This window comes from Fusarium solani (assembly GCF_023522795.1).
Source record: "Fusarium solani strain SB1 chromosome Unknown bctg00000014, whole genome shotgun sequence".
NCBI lineage: Eukaryota > Fungi > Ascomycota > Sordariomycetes > Hypocreales > Nectriaceae > Fusarium > Fusarium solani.
Window position 1 is genome coordinate 963753 of NW_027072141.1, and position 16955 is coordinate 980707.

General features: G+C 50.3%; 6 protein-coding genes across 6 annotated transcripts; 3 read left to right on the plus strand and 3 right to left on the minus strand.

Annotated features, from left to right (window-relative positions):
* Positions 1 to 937: 937 nt before the first annotated feature.
* On the plus strand, positions 938 to 1303 carry MRS44_017788 (uncharacterized protein; the record flags this gene model as incomplete). Its single annotated transcript, XM_065615684.1, has 1 exon — positions 938 to 1303. One exon carries the CDS (start codon positions 938 to 940, stop codon positions 1301 to 1303), a length of 366 nt encoding a protein of 121 aa, XP_065471756.1.
* A 686-nt stretch (positions 1304 to 1989) lies between these two features.
* On the minus strand, positions 1990 to 3240 carry MRS44_017789 (uncharacterized protein; the record flags this gene model as incomplete). The annotated part of the gene is made up of 1 exon (XM_065615685.1): positions 1990 to 3240. The coding sequence occupies one exon, from the start codon at positions 3238 to 3240 to the stop codon at positions 1990 to 1992; it is 1251 nt and encodes a 416-aa protein (XP_065471757.1).
* Positions 3241 to 4601: 1361 nt separating this feature from the next.
* Positions 4602 to 5195, plus strand: MRS44_017790 (uncharacterized protein; the record flags this gene model as incomplete). Its single annotated transcript, XM_046281744.2, has 1 exon — positions 4602 to 5195. One exon carries the CDS (start codon positions 4602 to 4604, stop codon positions 5193 to 5195), a length of 594 nt encoding a protein of 197 aa, XP_046124509.2.
* A 1242-nt stretch (positions 5196 to 6437) lies between these two features.
* On the minus strand, positions 6438 to 7904 carry MRS44_017791 (uncharacterized protein; the record flags this gene model as incomplete). The annotated part of the gene is made up of 1 exon (XM_065615686.1): positions 6438 to 7904. The coding sequence occupies one exon, from the start codon at positions 7902 to 7904 to the stop codon at positions 6438 to 6440; it is 1467 nt and encodes a 488-aa protein (XP_065471758.1).
* Positions 7905 to 9758: 1854 nt separating this feature from the next.
* On the minus strand, positions 9759 to 10742 carry MRS44_017792 (uncharacterized protein; the record flags this gene model as incomplete). Its single annotated transcript, XM_065615687.1, has 1 exon — positions 9759 to 10742. One exon carries the CDS (start codon positions 10740 to 10742, stop codon positions 9759 to 9761), a length of 984 nt encoding a protein of 327 aa, XP_065471759.1.
* A 2631-nt stretch (positions 10743 to 13373) lies between these two features.
* MRS44_017793 (uncharacterized protein) lies at positions 13374 to 16404 on the plus strand (the record flags this gene model as incomplete). The annotated part of the gene is made up of 7 exons (XM_065615688.1): positions 13374 to 13437; positions 13515 to 13828; positions 14217 to 14413; positions 14656 to 14720; positions 14788 to 14997; positions 15293 to 15522; positions 15577 to 16404. 7 exons carry the CDS (start codon positions 13374 to 13376, stop codon positions 16402 to 16404), a joined length of 1908 nt encoding a protein of 635 aa, XP_065471760.1.
* Positions 16405 to 16955: the final 551 nt, after the last annotated feature.

Here is a 16955-nt window from a genome sequence, read left to right on the forward strand (position 1 = left end):
GTGTAGCAATTCTCCAGATGTTACTGCCGACGTCCCCGTTTATACCCTTGGAGTTTCCCTACTCCACCTCGAAATTTGTAAAGTAAGCAGCCAACCTGCGTCACGCCACCAACTCCTCCATTACCGGTGCCTGTGAATATATTAGCGTTGAGGAAAAGTTGTATGACTCCCAGACCTACACAAACTCCAGTTTTTAAGCATGATATCCTTGCACGATGGACCATCCTTTCCAAGTGGATTTTCTCGATACTGTACCTCACCTACACATCCCTCTGCCCAACAGATAGAATACTCGTGGCCTACTTCACCGAGCCATTCTACGCCAAGGGAGCACTTATCTTTCTGACCAATCAATGTCTGATACCGCCCGTCAGTGCACCATTTGCCCGCGGTTGTCTCAACCCTCGATTTCTTGATATCTCCATGCCCTGGAAGTTCCGCCTCATCTCCACACACTGGTGGAGGTAAGCTCGTCTGACTCAGATCTGCTGTTGTTGCCGTCGCCTTCTTAGGCGGAGCCGATTTCGTTCTATGTAGCGTAGTTTTTTGGTTCTTTGAATAGAAGGAAGATGATCTGGTAGTTGATGAGGTGGTCTTGGCGATCGATGAGCTGTGCGAGCTGGCTGTGGTGGTAGTCTCGTCATTGTGCTCACTTTGGTGTATCGTGACCGACGATCTTTTTGTCTCCATTGCCGATGACACAGTAGTCGTGGCCGCCTCGGAACTCTTTCTGTTGGTTGAGATAGTAGTGAGTTGTGCATCGGAAGTCTTCCTATTCTCGTAATTCTTCCAGGATGATGCTGTGGCCGAAGGCCTACTTAGATTCTCGGTTAGAAGAGTTTTTATCAGCCCCATCAAAGACTCCCTGTCACGATCATCCATTGACGCTGTACTCGATGCAGTGACCGGAGAAGTGGCCTGACTCGTTGAAGCCTCGATGGCCCGGGTTGTCTCTGTGTTGGTTGCCGCGCTTGTTCTCGCGCTTGACGGCATATCTGGGGACGAGGTTGCTAACTTCTCAGTTGATGTCCTAGATCTTGTCGTCGGAGTGTCCTTTGATGAGGGAGATGTTTCTTGTGCCGTACCCGATCTTGAAGAAGGCGACTTTCGTGAGTTATCTTCTGCCGATAGTGTGACTGATGATGCGGTAGTTCGTGTGGAGGCTCGTGTAGCGCAGGGTTCACTGCTGTCCATGCTCAAAAGGTCTATTGATGCTGCTGCAGTTCCTACTGCCGGCATTGGTCTCAAGGTGCTGCTCGTATCTTCGCTGGAGGGCGTTATAGAAGCAGTGCGAGATGGTTGAATAGTATCTTTTGAAGGAACGCCTAAAGGCGTGCTTTCTTCTCCTACTAGGGGCGTAGTGGACGACGTGAGCAATTCTTGCCTTGACGATGTGTTTGATGGGTGCTTCTTCTTTCCTTCATGTCGCGATTGTACAGCGCTTAGGGACGGCGGTGACAGTGCGGGTCTCCTAGACACTGAAGTGCTCGTAGCATCAGTTGTAGTCGACCCGCCGTCGCTCGAATAACGGGACGAAGGTGTCGCCTTTACTTTTGCGGTCGACGAGGGAGGTTGACTTGTCATGCTCTGTCTGTATGTATGTATGTATGTATATTTTTCGTCCGGGAGGCCGTGAGGCCCCAGAAGTCTCCTAAGGGAGCACAGGACGTGCTGAGCTACGGGAGTCTATCTATGATCTAACCATATAGTGTCCCCTATCCAGCATATAATCGGCACAAATGGCGCTTTATATCGAGCCTGTTACCCGTCAGCGGGCGGTCCAGGCACGGCTAGTGAATAGTAGCCGCGGGGCAGCTCATGACTAGGATAGTCATGGTGGAGGGCCGTGGTTGGGGATGGCCGCAGCCAGACGGAGAACGTTGCGGCTCCTTGTCTGGCCAAGCCTGTGTAATAGAAAGGGGTAACAAAAGAAGAGAAAAGAGAATAAAGGAGGGGGCAGACGCCACTGCATCTCAGGTCGGCCCCTGTCTAGTAGCGAGGGCAGATCCTATCAAAGAAGGCGCTTATCTTGGCCAGCTTGACGAACTTATCAAAGTCTTTTCCTAATGCCAGATTCACTGCCGTATTCGGCGATGGAGCGAGCCTCGCTCGCTTCCGTGGCGGTACCCTTCTGCAGTAGAAGATATGGTCAGGTGTTTTGCGTCGATTGCATGAGCAGAGTACTCGTGCTTCAGTGTGATTGAACCTCTCGTGATATGCGGCAAAATCCCCGTGAAGGGACCTTGCAGCGAGTAAGTGGTGCAAGACTGTACGCGGGAGCGAGAGCTCCCGCGGGCAGGCTATTGTCGCCTTGAGATTGAATCTCTTATACTGCTCAGGAGAGGCGGAGGGCCACCAGGTTCTGAATGCTTCTTTTGGTTTCTGCCTCGCGATTCTTCGCAGGTAGGCCAGCGTGGGTCGCGCGCCCTCGGGCTCGGGCAGCGAGGATGCTGCTTTTGCTAGTTTATCGGCTTGTTCGTTACCGGGGATTTTAGTGTGACCGGGTACCCAGCGCACTTGAGTGGCCCCATGGGATGCTGCTAGGGACTGGAACTCGAGGAAGACTTCCTGGGAGGAGTCTGATGGTGTGCCCCGCAGGCATGTAGCAGCGGCGAGGTTGTCTAGGCAGATGAAGATGTCTCGGGTTGCCGATTCCTGCAGGTGCAGGGCGGCTTTCAAGCCTTCCAATGCCCCTGTGGCTTCGGCATCAAAGACCTCAGCCGGTCCGGGTCGTCCCGATCCATCAAGGATCGGGAGACCGTTCTGGTGGACGGTAAAGCCGTAGCTGGCGGCCCCGTCCGAGGACAGGGAGCCATCTGAGTATACGACCAGGGCGAGTGGATCGAGTGTCTGGACCCAGTGAAGGAAGGCCTCAGCCGTCTCTTCTTTCGATGCTGTCTGCAGCGGTGTCGTCTGCTCATCGCCAAAGCGTTGCTGGATGAGCTTTGGCCGTGTGCAGGGTGCTAGGAGTTCGTCGGTGCGTCGAAGACGAGTCCTGAAGCTGCTCTCTGGCGGTGCTTGGTATTTTCGTTTGATAAGGTCGTGGTAGGTAGGTTGGCAGGGTGGGCGTGTCCGGCTCGCCAGAGGGTGAGCCTCATCAAGCGACTTGAGTCGTGCAGAGAAGCGGAGCCGCCGTGCCTCGAGAAGCTGGGCGACTGGTGGTATTCCGCTTTCCCGGTGGAGGGCGGCGATGGGTGTTGTCTTCCAGACAGGCAAGATGGCTCTCATGGACTGGTTCATGGCTTCGGTCATCCTCTGGATGAGATGCTGGTTGCTCGATGGTACGTCTTTGGATGGTTGGTTCCACCGCGGCCGGCTTGTGCCCGGGTACCACGCCTCGGCGCCGTGGAGCAGCACCTGTCATGCTCTGTCTATGACCACACACTAGGCTGTTAGGGTAGCCGGCGCCGCCCGAAAGCTGCAGCATCGGCGGGCAACCACTAATCCACACGGCCGAGTACCTAGGCACGTTGTAAGGCACGTTATAGGGTACTGAAGGAAAGATTTCGTCAAGGTCTACAGATGGATTGAGGTCCTCAATTTGTTGTCGATTGATACCCAGCTCCCTCATCACCAACGCAAAGCATTGGCCTGGCTCAGGTACCCACTGCCCATATGTAAAAGCGCACGCCTCATTGAACGCATGTACGTAAGAAAACAAAAAGGGGAGAAGAAGAGCCTTCATCTTACCCAAGCCTAGGCCTATGAGCAGGTGTTCTTTTCAATCAGCGCCCTGTGAGTTCACGTACAGCTACCTAGGGAGGATTGATATAGCCTCCGAAGGTCCACAAATGAATGTATTCCAGTCAGACTTGCCGTCCAATTGCGGTATTTGTTCCAATAAAGTGGCATTTTCTACGACGGACAAGATACTTCGACGTCTGCTAACGATGTCGAAGGAGGTGAACACGAGAAAGAGTATTCTGCGCCTAGTCGCAATTCGTATCGCGAGATGGTGTTTATGTACAACATCTTTAAAAAAGATTTACTGTGGGAGAAAACTGTGCAGCTCATCCGCCAACTCCCGTAGGTCATCAGCTCAGCGTTCATATCTACGTCTAAGAAATTTGATAAATGGCGATGGACAAATTAATGATTCGTGTAGGGCAACAATAATGGATAAAATCACACCATGGCCTGTATGGTTGTTTAAAGGAATATGCCGGACCTGGCGGGGTAAGAGGCTATCGTCGTGAGATCAACTTTCTCTGGGCAAGGTGCGATTGAGATTCAAATTTGCTTAGCCCTACATCTTTGGGCGGAAAATAGAAGGATGTAATTAGAGCGTGATTAGCCATTCTCGGGCATCCATTCTCACCTAACACACGATCGATCTCAAACCCGCCGTTACGCTCGAAGGCTTGGGGCAGTATAACTCGCCTCGGCGCGGCTCCAAATGGCCTTCTCTGTCTCTGTCTCTCTCTCTCTTTTCTTTTGATTCTGTGCCTGTCCGGAAATGTCCTTTTAAAAGAGCAGTCCTAGCTTTACAAAGACAAAATAGTTCATGGGCCTGCATCTTCTGCTGATATAAAGGTCCGACCTAACCTACACTATCTCCGGGTATCAGCCAACCAAATTCACTTCCTACATCGCATCTCGAAATGTCAGATTCTACCACTAAACCGTCGGCTTCTGGTGAAAGCGCCGCCTGGAAAGTGATTCTCAAAGACAATTCGACATGGCTCAAAGAAATGACAAAGCTGGGTTACCGGCTCCATCTACTGAGCTCCGACTTTGATAAGCTCCACGACCAAAGCCAGACCCCAAACGCAAGCCAAGTCTATCTGGTCCTAGTGGTCGAATCAGCTCGGCTAAAGGACGACGATACAGACCACAATGGCCATCCTCCACTCAGAGAAAGGTTACTTAAGGAACTAAAGACTCATGACTGGCTGAATGAAATGGGGCGGGACATCATACTGAAACAGTCGGGCATCGTCCTGAACATCAGCACGTACTATGTCGATGGCTACGGACAGTCCCCCTTTGCCGACTTTACTAGACTACGTCGCCAGAAGGACACCCGCTTATGTGCAGTTACGTACGGAAATGACAGTGCAAACGTCACCTCTTGGTTTTTCAAAAGTGGCTATCTCTTTATTATCTACGAAATCGGCGGTGAGAGAAATATCTGGCAATTCAGGCCAGAAGATGGCTACAACTTCATTACCCAGGTGGAGTCTGATAAGGAGTGAGCGGGCTTCGAAGGAGGTGAGGGTTACATCCCTAGTTAGCCAATACCCAGTCGACATGACTCCGTAGTGCCGGCTTTTTAGCTTCAGTTTGTATAGATGAATCCATTTGCTCAGTTCTGTTCAAGAATATACAATGACGCACTGAGTCCTCTTAATTTCATGTTCACGAGCATGTTCAGTGTTCCATCTTCTAAAACTCCCATACTCTGCATACAAATTAATCTTCTTTGCTTCCCATGGATTTTGTTGTGGTTCTTATCAAGCTATGTAGATATTTTTATCTCTTCAAATACATGGTGTATTGACCAGCGGCAGCAATATATTAGAATTATCAGTGGAAGAGCATGTTCTCTACGCAGGCCTTGAGTGACCAAGCAACGTGGCCTAGCGTACTATATCATTCATGAATGACGGGAAGAGATCGGGCTCTGCGTTTGCTCAACTGGGTCTTATTGATGAGGATCACACCGTCTGGCAACAGCGCCTCTATCCATATGCGTACTCCAAACTATCGTTAGAGGGGCAGGGAATAATAACAAAGCTGGAAAAAGACTATATCACGTCATTGTAGGTATCAATGACGTCTTCAAGAGGAGGCATCGGGCACAACATCAAAGAACACACCAGGAAATACATGACAACATTAGAAATTAACTCTATAGAACACCGTATGTGACGTCATGATCCTGTTTAACCTCTCACCTGGAGCTTACATCAAATCAAGACATTAATCACAAGTGCGGCGCATCCATGACGCACAGTGCTTCTCAGTGCCATAAATAGCTCTAGGAGAAGCTAGACTTTGGATAATTCGTCTGCAAAATTTGAGCTGGCTCGTTGCGTACTAGGATTGCGATGTACCGGTAGACCTTAGCAATAAAGCCGCACCAGAGATTTGGTGTAAGCATTGAAAGCAACTCGGATGTAAATTTCCTGTTTTAACTTTATGACCTAACAAATGGAAACGAGAGAAAAATTCGCAAAAACCCCCACTCATCTAGATAACAATAGCCCTTAGCTTTTTTTCCAGGACAATAAAAGAGAAACCATCGAATCGCGGTCCTTATCATCACTCCCTCGCCTTTAAAAAGAAAAAAAGAAAAAAGAAAAAAAGAAAAAAGAAAAAAGAAAAAAAAAGAGCCTACAGCTCCCGGAACAACATCGACGACGAAAGCCAAGGCAAGACAGGCTTCAGAAGCTGCGCTATCACGTTTCCTGTTTCCTACTCTCTTATGCCAAAGCCTACGACTTATAGGTCCTCCAAGCCTCTGCACATTGTTGCTGTTTGGCCGCATCTAGTTTTAAAAAGTCTCCGGCACTCCGCAGTTCTGGCCAGTCTGAGAGAAATTCCGCTTTGAGCTCAGCGAGACTACCCGCACCCTGCATCTGTCGCTGGGGGGACACGGTGGACCTGGGTGACGGTAAGAACTGAGTTGGCGATGATCCTCTATTGCTTTGCGCCAGCCCCCGCTTGCTCCGTGATGACTTGCCCGTGCGCCTTGCCGATGATCGGGACCTGTCCCTCGCTATGTTGAGGCCTCCTTCTAGAAGGGGAACGGAAGGCGACCTGCTGATCGCCCTGCGCCGGCCCTCCATGGCCTCGATGTACCTATGTTGAGACTCGACCGCAGCCTTGTAAATGTGGATATCGGCCAAAGACTTACTTCCGATTATGTTTCGATAAGCGGTTCGCGTTTCCCACCTCTTCTCCTCCTTTCCATCCATTGTCCATCCCACGAGAACGTAAGTGACAGTATGCGTGAAAGACTCGTTACATCCAGGGTCGATCAGCTCCAAGTCATCCTCCAAGTCACCTGAGTTCAAGCCCCGCCAGGCAACTCCCCAGATCCTGGGCGCTTCCGCATCGGGGTAGTGGAGCCTGCCGATACCCGGTAGTGTGTCTCCAAATCTGTTCTTCGCACTTCCCACGTTCTCAACTTCTGGTGGATTTTCCGCATAGCTACGGGGGAATGCACGGTTCTCTAGGCGGTAGGTTGCTGAATTCTTTTTCCCATACATGTTGATGTACTTGCGAAGGTGCTTACCAAACCATCCGACTGTCTTCACACCTTCTTCGCTCACGCCACTTGTTGTCGGGATAGTCAACAGCGGCTTGCCATACTCCGGATCTTCAAACTCTGTCGTTTCATCACCATCTTGGAGGAACAAAGATCCATTCGGTTCGTCAGCCTCAATGGACTCCATAACATCAGGCCCCGTCCCGCCGCGCCCTGTCTCTGGTTCTTGTAGTTGCCCTCCTTCATCGGCTGCCCCAGGCTCGTGCCCAGGCTCATTTTCGCCGTCGCCGCCGAGATTTCCGGGTGCCTTTGAGCCATCATCATTCTGGAAAGATGATGTGCCATTGCCGGATGGGGGCCCTATTGGGGAGAGGCCACCGTCATTTCCATTCGTTCCTTCCAGACCCGCCGCATTGTCTTGGAGAGTGTCTCCTTTTTCGTTTGGTCCCTGGTCAGGCGGGTCTACAACCATCGACTCGGCAACCGCACGGAACGTAGTGACCTCATTACGCATGCCATCAATCTCGCGTTGTTTTTCCGGACTTGCCTTATCATAGGCTGCAGACGCGCGTTCCAGTGAGGCCTTTTTTTTCTCAAGCTGTTGTTGTAGTTGCTTCGATCTTGTTATTCTCGCACTCTCAGCTGAGGGTACTGCCTTGGACTTCTTTTCCTTTCCCTTGCCAGGTGCCATGGCTATTGCAAATGAAATGGCGATTTAGATGTTGGCCACTGAGGGACTGCCTTGCCTTAATATACCTCTCTTGCTTCCGTCCTTGTCAGCTACCGAGGAGTGGGAGGCGTCCGTACTCGGACGATTACCAGCAGTGAACCACTGCTGATTGAAAAATAGACAATGAATCTCAACTCTGACAGCCATTATGAACCGGCGCAGCCTTGTAATATCCAAGAATGGATTTTTAACATAGATGAGTATGAAATATGATTTTTTTTTTTTTTTTTTAGTCTCTTTGCCTATTAAGCTTCTAAGTTGATACAGGGAACCCTTTCGAGCAAGATATCTAGAAGTGAGTCCTGTTGGACTGACTATGAGTCCTCTCCATCGTTGCGACTGGCAATGTGAGCCATTGCGTCGACACACTCTGACCCTTAAACCTCCAAAACTCGCTTGAGATGCTTTCGTGGTGTGATGTTTGCTGGCACCCTAACAAAAACCAGCCTTGGACGTCTTGGAAACAACTTTCCAGTTTTGATGGGACAGTAATCAACGCCCAATCTGGACTCGCTGAATGCTTATTTTCAGGTGCTACCGTAGAGAAGCCCCAGCCGCCGTATCCTGCTCTGCAATACAGGAATATCCTTGGACATGGCATGAAGTCTGCCGAAAAGTGGACAAACTTCTTCTAATATGGCCGAAAACGGACTTCGCTCCTGCGGTGCATCCCACATATCTGTAAGCAAGCCAGCGCCTGCCGCCCTAGGACGCTTTACATCTTTGCTAATTGTCTAAATGACATTCTATTTCCGGAGATGAAACTGCTTTTACGTCGCTGCCTGGAATTGCTTTTTGCCAGTTCTTCTACAACCGAAGCAGACAATGCAGCCTTGTGTTCAATCGAGACTGAACCTGTAGCCCGCCAATGTCGATTTCGGTATTGGTGGAAATCAAAACCCACCTGCTTCAAGAGGTCAAGAGCACCATCTCCAGAAGATTTGAGCCTTCAAAAGCCAGAAGAGTGCGGAACGGACCGACTTTAAAAACCACCTGCTCATCCTGATTTCTGTTCGTATGCAGGCACTGTAGCTACACACGGTCGGCTCGATTTAGGCGGTCTTACTATAATCCCAACATCTCCAAGGCATAGCGTCCTACCAGCCCAATTCCACTCTCGTATTAGTTCTTTTGCCGTCCAATGTTCATTGTTCCGGTTGAGATCGTATCGTATGATGATGAGGTAATAGGAAGGTAGGAAGGCGTACCATCACCTTTTCAATATATCAATCCTTAGCGAGTGCGCAATCATTGGCAACCTCATGTAACATAGGCCAGTGTTGGCCTTCTCTCGCAATTAAAGTTTCTCTTTTTTTCTGTCCATTGCATATGATTCTTTGCCGCCAAGAAATATGAATTGTTTCCTTCGGCCTCTATTGACACGAATGAGGGTTAGGGAAGAAGATTCAGTCAAAACCCTGCACGCTCTCCTCGAAGTGTTGAGTCTGCAAATATTTGAGAGGACTACTGTCCTTGATGTGATGGCAGAGCCCAAGTCAAATGAATCCAATTCCGGCGAGATCATGGAAAATTCTTGCGACCAGAATGTGAACAAAAGGGTCTGCTCACTACAAAGGTGTTGCACCAATTCGGTGGGCTCCGTTGAGCAAATCTATTACCTCAAAGGCGACTTGGCGTTGTCGTATGGAGCGTGCGATTCAGTGTATAGCTATATAGGATTAACAGTTCTAACAGTTCTAACCTAGCTTCCAAGCATTCTTCTTCTATTTAAAGTTTCTATACCGCCGGTATCTCTCTAGGGCCTCCTGTGATATTCACCGCAGCGATCATCCAGCCATTCCCGGCCCCAACTCGTCACTCAGAAGGCCAGGGAATTCCATGTATTTCGGAGCGGATTTGAGGGCCCGAAGCGTCATCCATGCATCGGAAGCGGATGATAAATGCGTACTCGTCCGACTGCAGCTCTCCATCATCGATTGCCCGAGACATGGATTGCTCTCCAGTGTTCAAGCATACGTAGGGCATAGTAGCTTGGACTTTGTCCTTCCTATAACCGAACAACTCAGGTTGTGCTCCCGGCGTAATCTTGCTACAAGTATTGTTGCCGCCGTCTGAACAGTGCCGCCCTCCCATGACATCGCCTGGATGTCTAGCATCATCTTGCAGAGGGCATAAGTGGACCCGGGGGGTGACGTCGTGTTTTTCACCACAGAGTTGAGGAAAGTGCGCCCAGACAATCTCGATGTGGCTCCCATTTAGGCTGCCGCATTTCCACTGAGGTGACCAGAGTCCCCGCTCATCGACTTTTGTACCGCCCGGTAGCGGAATGACATTGCTGTCCGTCAAAACCATGTCCGCCTTGCGGAGCCTTTTGATCCCCGCACCGTAGGTCGCGGTTCCGTCCCTCAACACCGAGTACGTGGCGTATCCGGAGCTCTCGAGCCGTTGTTGTCTCTCTCGATGGATTTCACGGGAAACCCTAACGGCCAGCCAAATGCGCAAAGGTTTCTCGTCTTCAAAGCTCTCGCCCCCGAAGCTCTTCCAGTAGCGTAAAGGGCTCCTGAGCCTCAGCATCAGACGTGGCACATCAGAGCCAACAAGGAAAACGGCATGGCCCTTCGAGACCACCATGTTGATCCATTTCTCATGCTCCGGGATGTCTCTGATGGGCTTGATGTACTTTTTCGCTGCTTTTGTGTGTTCTTTTTCGGGCAAGTTAACGAGAGCGAGAACATACGCGGCTTCGGAGGCCGACAATTGCGATAGAATTTCGTCAAGAATATGCGGGCATGTGTAACATATTTTACGGAACGAAGAAGGATTCGGTCGGAGCGTCATGTTCATATAATGTACCGATTAGGCCTGCGTCGAAAGAGAACGATAATGAAGGAGCCGGTTAAATGAGACGGGACACTCGTTCGAAACCAAGGGCCTCCATAAACTATATATGTGTTCCCATGACGACTTCCCCATGTCATCAGTGACGTCCCCTCAAGAGAACGCGCGTGAATTTTTTTTTCTTTAGGGAAACTATGTGGTGAGGCACAAGGGACGGTTGGTCTCCTCGCGATCGGTTCGTGACCCAAACATCCTTCCCCACAAACTGGAAGGCACTACTGACATTGTGAAACGAGACTAGGTAACGTATTTCGATCTATCGTATTACGGAAATGACCGCAAGAGGCTGTCAATATGCTGTATGCCACTCTGGCAGGCGAACGTCTTGATCTGTGATCAAGATGCCTTCTAATCCGGGCAAATGGAAGACCACGGGCAGGCGCTCCACGTAGCTTCTGTCTCAACCTCTTCATCTGAGCCATTCCTACGTACCCCTAAATCCCCAGGGAAGATCATGTCCAGCTTATGCGGAAACCTTCTCTCATTCGAAGATCGGAGAATACAGTTGCGGATCTTCAAAGACGAGGGATTTATCAATGAGCAAGTTCTGAATTGCCTCCACGGCCTCGGGGCTGTGACCGTCAGGTGTCGCCGGATCGCCGTCATTTCGGTCAGGCCTCACGTTTCCAATCTTCTAGATGGTACCGGTATATTCTAAGCTAGCCTAAGGTTGTTCAACCCGAATTCTATTGGCTGGCTTCTGTATCTCCCCTGCTAAAATAAGGCTTCTCAAGCTGCCTAACCCTCCCATCGTGACTTTGTCATCTTCCAATAGCTCTTTCGTAGGAGAGATACTTCTTCCCTTTTCATCCCCGATGATTGACGCGATGTAGGATACCATCGGTACCTACCAAAAGCCCGTGGCACCTCTTTCAATATTCTGGCTAAATTCTTGACATGGGCGAATTCGAGGCTAATAAGATACAATACCTATGAAGATCTCGCAGGGGCTAGACACTGTCACCTATGACACATGCAGTCCTCCCTGGCGTGCCAATAAACGGGGCGACAAGGCAGACATTGTCTTCTCCGTTTCGACGCATGTATGACGCATCAAGCGGAAGAGCTTCGCTCCGGGTCTTCTCTCCATCCCCCTGAGACCTTACGGTCTCCATTTTTAAGCATTAAAGTCCTCTACGAGCACAACCCCAGCACTTATGCTATAGGCAATACCGAAGCCTCCCAACTGCCCAAGAGCCAATTCGTTCGGCTTCGAGACGAAAACGGAGGGTGTACAATCCACCAATCACGCTGCTTTTAGGCGCCTCGACTCCCGACAAGAATCAGCGCATCATTGGTTGAGCCACCACCAACAGTTTAGTTAGAGTGGGTCATTTGGGACGAAAGCATCTCGAGTGTGTGGAGAGTGCGAAATGAGCTAGCTCAGTCCTACATCGTGAAGAATATTCACACAAGACAGTTAGCGATTGAAGGTCAGTTGGTCTTCTCTACGTATTTTTTGGGAATTGAAGAAAATAAGGCAAGGCAGTTTCTCAGAGGAAAAGAGCACGGCCAAATGGGACGCGGTTTCCGTGCTCTTGCGCGGGTTTCACAGAGTAAATCTCAAGCACTCTTTCTCATCACAAAATAATACAAAATATGTAACAAATGCGAAAGATCAATTAATAACCGTGAAAATCGTCTGGAGAAAAGAGCTCCCAAAACCCCTCATATTTTGTTTAATATATATCTCTTTTTTCGCCCGCGGCCCGCGGCCCGCGGACGAAGCCGATGCTGGGAGAAGCTCGCAAGAGCTTCCGGCCCCCTTTCTCTGTATCAAGAAATTACCCTGTAGCCGAAATTGGCTGAGCGCCGGCAACCACGGCCCCCCAACTCAGCAGGAGTGAGGCCTTTTCTTGTGGTCTAGGTCCAGAAATGCGGCCCTACCATGGCGCGCGGGCAGTCACGAATTCTGTTCCGACCCTCCCCCATGATCTTCCTCATGTTTTTCCCTGCCGACTCAACTTCCATCTGGTGGCGTTCCTCGGTGTTCTCGAATAGAGGGAAGTTTCCAGTGATACCGAAGTGGTTGTAATCGCAGGTTGTGGAACGTACATAGCATTGCATGTTGCCGCGATTTTTGACTGGACATTTCATCCTGTTGCACCCGTCCGACTTGACAAAGGGAGTTTGGCCTGTGTTCGTGATTTGTTAGTTACGGACACGTCAAAAGGTGGGATGGTTCGCACATTTGTTGCATTTCCGGATGAGTGCCATTGATTTTGCCTCCTCCACCCTCTGCGCATCGGTTGCGTTTTGCTGGCCTCGGACGACACTAGCACAGCCCCATGGTTCATGGCTTTTGTTATGACAGATACGACAGCTGATGATTTTGCACGCAGGATCCTGGCAATAGAAGTTCACACTCGACTCGATAGGGGGGTAGATAGCAGCGAAGCCGCAAAATGGACACTGACTTAGAGGCTCAACACCATTCCTGGCAAGGAGTTCCTGGACTTCTTTGGTCTCAATTCAGTCTAGTGCCTTCTGAAGAGTATGGTCAATGAATTTCTTCCACTCCTGTTGTGAGAATCCAGCACCACAGGGTTTTGTGGGCATGCAACGAATCTCATGCTGCGCTCTCCCGACGACAGCTTCGGCATTGCGACAAGCACACTGCACGCAAAACCACTTGGTATGGTCAGCCAGCACGCCAAATAGAATCAAGAACAGCACTCAGCATCACTTACGTGGCTTTGCTCGGTATTGCAGCGTGTCATGCCAGACCGAGGAAAGCTCCCGAAGCAGCACTCACACTCGGTCGAGTTTTCATCACTCTGGGGACCGGGACTGATGCGCTGTTTAAACCCCTCAGTTGCCAGGCTAGCAATTCTACTCCGCAGCCTCTCCCTTCGTTCCTCTCTAAGAGCTTGAATCATAGCGTGCATCTTTCTCCTGACGGTGTGGTTGATCTTCGTATCGATCAGGCAGGGTTCAGCTCTCCTGCTGGTGTTCGCGGCAGTATCCTTCACCGCCCATGGCGGATTGTCGACGTCCCAATAGTCGACCATGTCGCTCAGCTCGAGGTAAGATCTCCTGAGGTCGCAGTTGTTTGTGTCTAGCGCTTTTTGGATGTCTTCGGGAGGCACGAAATGAAATTCCAAGCTGATCAAGTTCTTTCTGGCGTGAGGTTAGCGCCCGTGGCTGCGAGAACAGAAGATCAGGGGTTTCTGAGAAGGCTTCATTGTAGATCCAAGATGCTCACATATACTTTTGTTCAAGCCTGGCCGAGCTAGGCATGTGCTGGCCCTCGTATTGCCGTTTGGTGCCCATTGTCAATGAGGTTGTAAGCCAGAGAAAGTGTCGATTGTTTATTTCTCCTTGCTCTAAGGACAAAATATGGAAACAGAGTAATGTATGAGAGAAGACTTAGTGTTTCAGAGACTGTCCCAATCGACGTGCTTTATACCGTAGCCCTTATACGACTTGAGTCCTCGGATGAGACAGGGTGACGCCAAGACGATGTATAATCCCGAGTACCACACCCTCCTAGACCTGCCCCAAACTCATGTGGAAGGTATCAAGCCCAAGCGCGAGGCGTACACGTTCCTGGAGGCTCATGCGATGATGTGGTCCCCCGAGATTCGGCCACGAGACCCGATCGTTCCCAGGTGAAACTGATAGCGCGGTTCGAGCGGATGCTGGTATGTGCTCGAACCCACAGTATTGTTGAGTTCTGGGAATAGCAACCGGGAAATTTAGAGAGTTCGTTCTCAGATCATCCCGCACAATCACTTCTCTCTCTTCTCGCTCTTGTACGGCACACTACCTCTCTCGTTTTTTCACAAAATGGGAGTACCCACTTGAAGCCTCACTCGAGGTGGATCCGATTTCAACGTCGAACGCGGTCTAGGGCAACCACGCCATCTCTCCTGGACATCTCCTACTGTCCTGCTAGGGAACACTTCCTACAAAACGGTAAGGCTGGCTCTCGATGAGGAGAGTATCTTGGCCACTAAAGAAGCATGTATACTATAGACGAAAGTTTTACGTGTGTTTACGAGTCACCAGAACGCCTGGCAACTATCATGGGAACAAGGTCTAGCCCAACTTTTGCCCTCCTTCAACTACAGTGCCTCCAAGGATTTGACCAAGGCACAAAAGAACCTTGCGTGCTACGAACACCCGGATATTGAGAATGAAATCGGGCATCGAGAGGACTCCACCGCCCGCCTCCCTCGGCTAGGCACATCCCGTTGGTACTATCAAGTGGTGTGTCTGACTTGTCCATCCGGATTCCACCCCCAACGCACACACATTTACACACGGTGTCCACTCTGCCTCATTTGGATCAAGATGTCCGGGGACAAGGCACAGTGGGGGAGAGACAACGTATACCTCTGAGGGTGTGGAGCCCAAGCTCGGGCAAGTACCAGAGTACCAGGATTGGAATATCCTGCTTCGGCGCCAAAGACATAACAGGGGACCTTAATCGTCCATTTAATCATCCGAGGCCGGGGACATTCTTTAGCTTCTCTGTACTGACCAAGTGCATACTGGACCTCCTTTTTATCGCTGCTTTCTACCCGAGATAACGGACTGCCACACCATCACTGTCTTGATCGGATTGGATATGGCCAACCACCACCAAAGTCTTACTTCCGAAGAAGCCTCCAGCTTGAACGGCAAGCTACAGCAGGACGTCGCTGCCAGGAGGCTTTCCTGTCTCATACGCGACGAGTATCTAGAGGACATCATGCAGCACAGAGAGTATATGGAGGTATGTTAGCGTATCAAGCGTATCACAGATGTGACTGTCACTGATCAAGACTAGCACAGAACTCTTCCCGATGCTGCTCTCATTGATATGCAGTCCGATATTCAATGGTGCATGAGGCCGGGCCTCATAGACTTCCTCGTTAAGGTCCATGCCACCTTCAAGCTCCTCCCCGAGACGCTCTTCCTCGCAGTCAATCTCCTCGACCGGCACTGCTCGAAACAGCAAGTGAGCAGGATGCATTATCCTCTGGTCGGATGCACCGCACTTCTCATTTCCGCCAAGTACAACGACGAGAAACGCCGCATCCCCAAAATCCACCAACTCAATACCATGTGTTGCGAGCTGTACAACATCAACATGTTTATCCGTATGGAGCGGGATGTGCTTGATGCTCTTGATTGGGTCATTGGGCACCCGACTTCAGACTCATTTTCGCAACAATTGGTGGAGGAAGAGGGAGAGGACCAAGAGGTTGAGCACATGGCCGCCTATCTGCGCGAGATCGCCCTCTACCACCGGGATTTCGTTTCAACAAAGCCTTCGATTATGGCCCGAACCTCCCTTGCCCTTGCACGAGCTGCCCTCGGCCGGGCCGAAGCCAGTGACGGAGAACGGGATCAGCCCGATTATGTAAAGTTGTCGAACTACCTTCACAACCCTTCACCCACTCTGGTCCTCAAGTACTCGACTAGCCTCTTTTCCCGGGTGTCACAGAAGCTTGACAAGTTCGTGGCTGAGAAAGCTGTTGTCACCCGCCGAGCTATGAATCCTGCCATGCGTCATATCAAGCACACCAACAAGTACACAAGCGACCTTAATAGTCCGCCCCAAGAGGGCCACGTGGAAACCCGAGACTATGTTGGATACCCCACTCCTCCTTAATACACGGCGAAACAGCACGTTCAGTATAAGACATAAATGGCGTAGCAACTCAGATGGCGTGCACTCACGGCAATGTTAGACATCAAGTTCAAGACAAATTAGATACAGCTGTCGTCCCTCTGAATATTACTTTTGCTTTCGCTGTGAGTAGTTGTAAGTCAATTTGTTGCCTGGTTCAAGCCAAAGCCAATGTGAGCACTTATTCGTGTTGTGACAACGACCTCACACCTCGATACAGCGAGTTCGACAACTCTGCAGAACGAGGGCGGAATCTTGGGAAATTCTCGGCATCAATACGCCAAGCACGGAGAGACAATGCTGGTATGGGTTACGAAGATGAGCACCCTGTTACAGGACTGAATTGAAAGGGTAGGTTTAGGAGGAAATGGCACACCAAGAGGTGTTCGTGAATACGCCACTATAATCCCCTTGCTCCGCGTAAGGATCCCGCATGAACATAAATGAACATATGGAGAACATAAAACGTAAAGTGGGCTAGGAGGTTCAACTTTAGGCCCCCAGGCCCCAGTAAAAGGGAGCAACGGAGGGAA